This window comes from Borostomias antarcticus, assembly GCF_949987555.1.
Source record: "Borostomias antarcticus genome assembly, chromosome: 5".
NCBI classification, from domain to species: Eukaryota; Metazoa; Chordata; class Actinopteri; order Stomiiformes; family Stomiidae; genus Borostomias; species Borostomias antarcticus.
In genome coordinates, this window is record NC_140238.1 from 1,405,943 (window position 1) to 1,413,442 (window position 7,500).

The following is a 7,500-nucleotide window of genomic DNA, read 5'->3' on the forward strand; positions in this document are numbered from 1 at the left end:
CAAGCCTCCGTTGCCGCCGGCAAGGCGTAGCGGGACAGTCGGTCCGTCCTGTCTTGGCGTCAACGCCGGCGCGTCTCGCCAGTGATGGCCCCGCCCATTTTCCCAGCTCCACCCCAGACGACGACGAGGCCGCAGAGAATTATTCGATGACCTCTCGAACGAAGGATTAGGATTCCTTTTATCTTACTGCCAAGTTATCACACTGACACCTCAACACTTAAGACTTCTCCCTGATTGAGCGATGGCTTAGCAGTGGTAACATACTTTCTATGTAGTCGGCTGCATTCAGATCTCTGGAAAGTTGCTAACTTTGAAAGTGATGTCATGATACATCAATTAAAACAATAATTCAAAATCGTGTTGCATCACAGTCATGAGGAGAATCTTAACAGATGTTCTTCTTGTGAATCTCTAACATGCACATGACAAGATTTGAAAATGACCGATCATCACACACTGCAGGATCTTATCGTGTCCGAGGGAGCAACGAACCACTGGTCTCGCCGTCTCGCTTGTAAAGTAGTGACGTAATAATCTAAATATCGAACTTGTTTGATATTATCGGGGCCGCCCCGATGGGTCTGCGAGCCGATCGGGAGGTTTAAGATTGGGTCTGTAAACCCGTCACATTACAAGATCATCTGGGCCGAACATCGGTACCGATCAACGTTCCAGACCACATTTCTCCTCTGATTGTCTGGAGGGCTGAATCGGGGAGAGATTGGCCCAAACATCCTGCAGTGTGACCCCAGCGTTAGGTTACTGGACCTGAGAATTAGTCCCCCTCCCTAGTCTAGTACCTTGTCCCCTAGTCTAGTACCCTGTCCCCTAGTCTAGTACCCTGTCCCCTAGTCCAGTACCCTGTCCCCTAGTCTAGTACCCTGTCCCCTAGTCTAGTACCCTGTCCCCTAGTCTAGTACCCTGTCCCCTAGTCTAGTACCCTGTCCCCTAGTCTAGTACCCTGTCCCCTAGTCTAGTACCCTGTCCCCTAGTCTAGTACCCTGTCCCCTAGTCTAGTACCCTGTCCCCTAGTCTAGTACCCTGTCCCCTAGTCTAGTACCCTGTCCCCTAGTCTAGTACCCTGTCCCCTAGTCTAGTACCCTGTCCCCTAGTCTGGTACCCTGTCCCCTAGTCTAGTACCCTGTCTCCTAGTCTAGTACCCTGTCCCCTAGTCTGGTACCCTATCCCCTAGTCTAGTACCCTGTCTCCTAGTCTAGTACCCTGTCCCCTAGTCTAGTACCCTGTCCCCTAGTCTAGTACCCTGTCCCCTAGTCTAGTACCCTGTCCCCTAGTCTAGTACCCTGTCCACTAGTCTAGTACCCTGTCTCCTAGTCTAGTACCCTGTCCCCTAGTCTAGTACCCTGTCCACTAGTCTAGTACCCTGTCCCCTAGTCTAGTACCCTGTCCCCTAGTCTAGTACCCTGTCTCCTAGTCTAGTACCCTGTCCCCTAGTCTAGTACCTTGTCCCCTAGTCTAGTACCCTGTCCCCTCGTCTAGTACCCTGTCCCCTCGTCTAGTACCCTGTCCCCTCGTCTAGTTCCCTGTCCCCTCGTCTAGTTCCCTGTCCCCTCGTCTAGTTCCCTGTCCCCTAGTCTAGTACCCTGTCCCCTAGTCTAGTACCCTGTCTCCTAGTCTAGTACCCTGTCCCCTAGTATAGTACCTTGTCCCCTAGTCTAGTACCTTGTCCCCTAGTCTAGTACCCTGTCCCCTAGTCTAGTACCCTGTCCCCTAGTCTAGTACCCTGTCCCCTCGTCTAGTACCCTGTCCCCTCGTCTAGTACCCTGTCCCCTCGTCTAGTACCCTGTCTCCTAGTCTAGTACCCTGTCCCCTAGTCTAGTACCCTGTCCCCTAGTCTAGTGTCCTGTCTCCTAGTCTAGTACCTTGTCCCCTAGTCTAGTATCCTGTCTCCTAGTCTAGTACCCTGTCCCCTAGTCTAGTACCCTGTCCCCTCGTCTAGTACCCTGTCCCCTCGTCTAGTACCCTGTCCCCTCGTCTAGTACCCTGTCCCCTCGTCTAGTACCCTGTCCCCTCGTCTAGTACCCTGTCCCCTAGTCTAGTACCCTGTCTCCTAGTCTAGTACCCTGTCCCCTAGTCTAGTACCCTGTCCCCTAGTCTAGTGTCCTGTCTCCTAGTCTAGTACCTTGTCCCCTAGTCTAGTATCCTGTCTCCTAGTCTAGTACCCTGTCCCCTAGTCTAGTACCCTGTCCCCTAGTCTAGTACCCTGTCCCCTAGTCTAGTACCCTGTCCCCTAGTCTAGTACCCTGTCCCCTAGTCTAGTACCCTGTCCCCTAGTCTAGTACCCTGTCCCCTAGTCTAGTACCCTGTCTCCTAGTCTAGTACCCTGTCCCCTAGTCTAGTACCCTGTCCCCTAGTGTCCTCTAGTCTAGTACCCTGTCCCCTAGTCTAGTACCCTGTCTCCTAGTCTAGTACCCTGTCCCCTAGTGTCCTTTTGTCTAGTACCCTGTCCCCTAGTCTAGTACCCTGTCTCCTAGTCTAGTACCCTGTCCCCTAGTCTAGTACCCTGTCCCCTAGTATAGTACCCTGTCCCCTAGTCTAGTACCCTGTCCCCTAGTCTAGTACCCTGTCCCCTAGTCTAGTACCCTGTCCTCTAGTCTAGTACCCTGTCCCCTAGTCTAGTACCCTGTCCCCTAGTCTAGTACCCTGTCCCCTAGTCTAGTACCCTGTATCCTAGTCTAGTACCCTGTCCTCTAGTCTAGTACCCTGTCCCCTAGTCTAGTTCCCTGTCCCCTAGTCTAGTACCCTGTCCCCTAGTCTAGTACCCTGTCTCCTAGTCTAGTACCCTGTCCCCTAGTCTAGTATCCTGTCCCCTAGTCTAGTACCCTGTCTCCTAGTCTAGTACCCTGTCTCCTAGTCTAGTATCCTGTCCCCTAGTCTAGTACCCTGTCTTACAGCATGTAACCCTAGGCCAGTTCCTAGTATGTGTGAACCATAAACACGGCCAATAAAACTGATCTGGAATCTGGAATTATTATTACTATTTATTAATGGCAGTTAGCATTGTTTTCTGATTGGCTAATGTAAGATCAGTCCTCCTCCTGATTGGTGAATGTCTGACCTCTGACCCCTCCCAGATGGGCGGTTTCCTCGGTGATGACCCGTCAGAACCAGATCCCCACAGAGGACGGCAGCCGGGTCACCCTGGCCCTCATCCCCCTCTGGGACATGTGTAACCATACCAACGGCCTGGTGAGCCCGCCTGACACGCCCTCCACACGCCTCCTACACGCCCTCTACACGCCTCCTACATGACTATCACATCCCCATCTACACGCTTCCTACATGACTATCACATCCCCATCTACACGCTTCCTACATGACTATCACATCCCCATCTACACACCTCCTACATGACTATCACATCCCCATCTACACGCTTCCTACACGACTATCACATCCCCATCTACACGCTTCCTACATGACTATCACACACCCATCTACACGCTTCCTACATGACTATCACATCCCCATCTACACGCTTCCTACATGACTATCACATCCCCATCTACACGCTTCCTACATGACTATCACATCCCCATCTACACGCTTCCTACATGACTATCACATCCCCATCTACACGCTTCCTACATGACTATCACATCCCCATCTACACGCTTCCTACATGACTATCACATCCCCATCTACACGCTTCCTACATGACTATCACATCCCCATCTACACGCTTCCTACATGACTATCACATCCCCATCTACACGCCTCCTACATGACTATCACATCCCCATCTACACGCTTCCTACATGACTATCACATCCCCATCTACACGCTTCCTACATGACTATCACATCCCCATCTACACGCTTCCTACATGACTATCACACCCATCTACACGCTTCCTACATGACTATCACATCCCCATCTACACGCCTCCTACATGACTATCACATACCCATCTACACGCTTCCTACATGACTATCACATCCCCATCTACACGCTTCCTACATGACTATCACATACCCATCTACACGCCTCCTACATGACTATCACACACCCATCTACACGCTTCCTACACGCCTATCACATACCCATCTACATGCCTCCTACATGACTATCACATACCCATCTACACGCTTCCTACATGACTATCACATACCCATCTACACGCTTCCTACATGACTATCACATCCCCATCTACACGCTTCCTACACGCTTCCTACATGACTATCACATACCCATCTACACGCTTCCTACATGACTATCACATCCCCATCTACACGCTTCCTACATGACTATCACATCCCCATCTACACGCTTCCTACACGCTTCCTACATGACTATCACATACCCATCTACACGCTTCCTACATGACTATCACATCCCCATCTACACGCTTCCTACATGACTATCACATCCCCATCTACACGCTTCCTACATGACTATCACATACCCATCTACACGCTTCCTACATGACTATCACATACCCATCTACACGCTTCCTACATGACTATCACATACCCATCTACATGCCTCCTACATGACTATCACACACCCATCTACACGCTTCCTACATGACTATCACATCCCCATCTACACGCTTCCTACATGACTATCACATCCCCATCTACACGCTTCCTACATGACTATCACATCCCCATCTACACGCTTCCTACATGACTATCACATCCCCATCTACACGCTTCCTACATGACTATCACATCCCCATCTACACGCCTCCTACATGACTATCACATACCCATCTACACGCTTCCTACATGACTATCACATCCCCATCTACACGCTTCCTACATGACTATCACATCCCCATCTACACGCTTCCTACACGCTTCCTACATGACTATCACATCCCCATCTACACGCTTCCTACATGACTATCACATACCCATCTACACGCTTCCTACATGACTATCACATACCCATCTACACGCTTCCTACATGACTATCACACACCCATCTACATGCCTCCTACATGACTATCACACACCCATCTACACGCTTCCTACATGACTATCACATCCCCATCTACACGCTTCCTACATGACTATCACATACCCATCTACACGCTTCCTACATGACTATCACATCCCCATCTACACGCTTCCTACATGACTATCACACACCCATCTACACGCTTCCTACATGACTATCACATACCCATCTACATGCCTCCTACATGACTATCACATCCCCATCTACACGCTTCCTACATGACTATCACATCCCCATCTACATGCCTCCTACATGACTATCACACACCCATCTACACGCTTCCTACATGACTATCACATCCCCATCTACATGCCTCCTACATGACTATCACACACCCATCTACACGCTTCCTACATGACTATCACATACCCATCTACATGCCTCCTACATGACTATCACACACCCATCTACACGCTTCCTACATGACTATCACATCCCCATCTACACGCTTCCTACATGACTATCACATCCCCATCTACACGCTTCCTACATGACTATCACATACCCATCTACACGCTTCCTACATGACTATCACATACCCATCTACACGCTTCCTACATGACTATCACATACCCATCTACATGCCTCCTACATGACTATCACATACCCATCTACATGCCTCCTACATGACTATCACATCCCCATCTACACGCTTCCTACATGACTATCACATCCCCATCTACACGCTTCCTACATGACTATCACATCCCCATCTACACGCTTCCTACATGACTATCACATCCCCATCTACACGCTTCCTACATGACTATCACATCCCCATCTACACGCTTCCTACATGACTATCACATCCCCATCTACACGCTTCCTACATGACTATCACATACCCATCTACACGCTTCCTACATGACTATCACATCCCCATCTACACACCTCCTACATGACTATCACATCCCCATCTACACGCTTCCTACATGACTATCACACACCCATCTACACGCTTCCTACATGACTATCACATCCCCATCTACACGCTTCCTACATGACTATCACATACCCATCTACACGCCTCCTACATGACTATCACATCCCCATCTACACACCTCCTACATGACTATCACATACCCATCTACACGCTTCCTACATGACTATCACATCCCCATCTACACGCTTCCTACATGACTATCACACACCCATCTACACGCTTCCTACATGACTATCACATACCCATCTACATGCCTCCTACATGACTATCACATCCCCATCTACACGCTTCCTACATGACTATCACATCCCCATCTACATGCCTCCTACATGACTATCACACACCCATCTACACGCTTCCTACATGACTATCACATCCCCATCTACATGCCTCCTACATGACTATCACACACCCATCTACACGCTTCCTACATGACTATCACATACCCATCTACATGCCTCCTACATGACTATCACACACCCATCTACACGCTTCCTACATGACTATCACATCCCCATCTACACGCTTCCTACATGACTATCACATCCCCATCTACACGCTTCCTACATGACTATCACATACCCATCTACACGCTTCCTACATGACTATCACATACCCATCTACACGCTTCCTACATGACTATCACATACCCATCTACATGCCTCCTACATGACTATCACATACCCATCTACATGCCTCCTACATGACTATCACATCCCCATCTACACGCTTCCTACATGACTATCACATCCCCATCTACACGCTTCCTACATGACTATCACATCCCCATCTACACGCTTCCTACATGACTATCACATCCCCATCTACACGCTTCCTACATGACTATCACATCCCCATCTACACGCTTCCTACATGACTATCACATCCCCATCTACACGCTTCCTACATGACTATCACATACCCATCTACACGCTTCCTACATGACTATCACATCCCCATCTACACACCTCCTACATGACTATCACATCCCCATCTACACGCTTCCTACATGACTATCACACACCCATCTACACGCTTCCTACATGACTATCACATCCCCATCTACACGCTTCCTACATGACTATCACATACCCATCTACACGCCTCCTACATGACTATCACATCCCCATCTACACACCTCCTACATGACTATCACATACCCATCTACACGCTTCCTACATGACTATCACATCCCCATCTACACGCCTCCTACATGACTATCACACACCCATCTACATGCCTCCTACATGACTATCACATACCACACACACGCACTACCCCAGAGACGCATGCTACCACACACACACACACACACACACACACACACACACACACACGCCCCTATGTCTTTTCTACTGGGGGGGAGGGGGGAGCATGTGTAAGAACACTGAACACTGGTCCATAACACTTTTGACTTGTCTACCATTTACACACGCACGCACGCACACACACACACACACACACACACACACACGCCCCTATGTCTTTTCTACTGGGGGGGAGGGGGGAGCATGTGTAAGAACACTGAACACTGGTCCATAACACTTTTGACTTGTCTACCATTTACGCACGCA

General features: G+C 49.4%; 1 protein-coding gene across 1 annotated transcript in view; it reads left to right on the plus strand.

Moving 5' to 3' along the window:
- setd3 (SET domain containing 3, actin histidine methyltransferase) overlaps window positions 1-7,500 on the plus strand; it is a 30,315-nt gene that overhangs the window by 8,823 nt on the left and 13,992 nt on the right. The window contains 2 exon segments of the mRNA XM_084438565.1: window positions 3,044-3,089; window positions 3,091-3,207. Coding sequence (XP_084294691.1) covers window positions 3,044-3,089; window positions 3,091-3,207 — 163 coding nt within the window.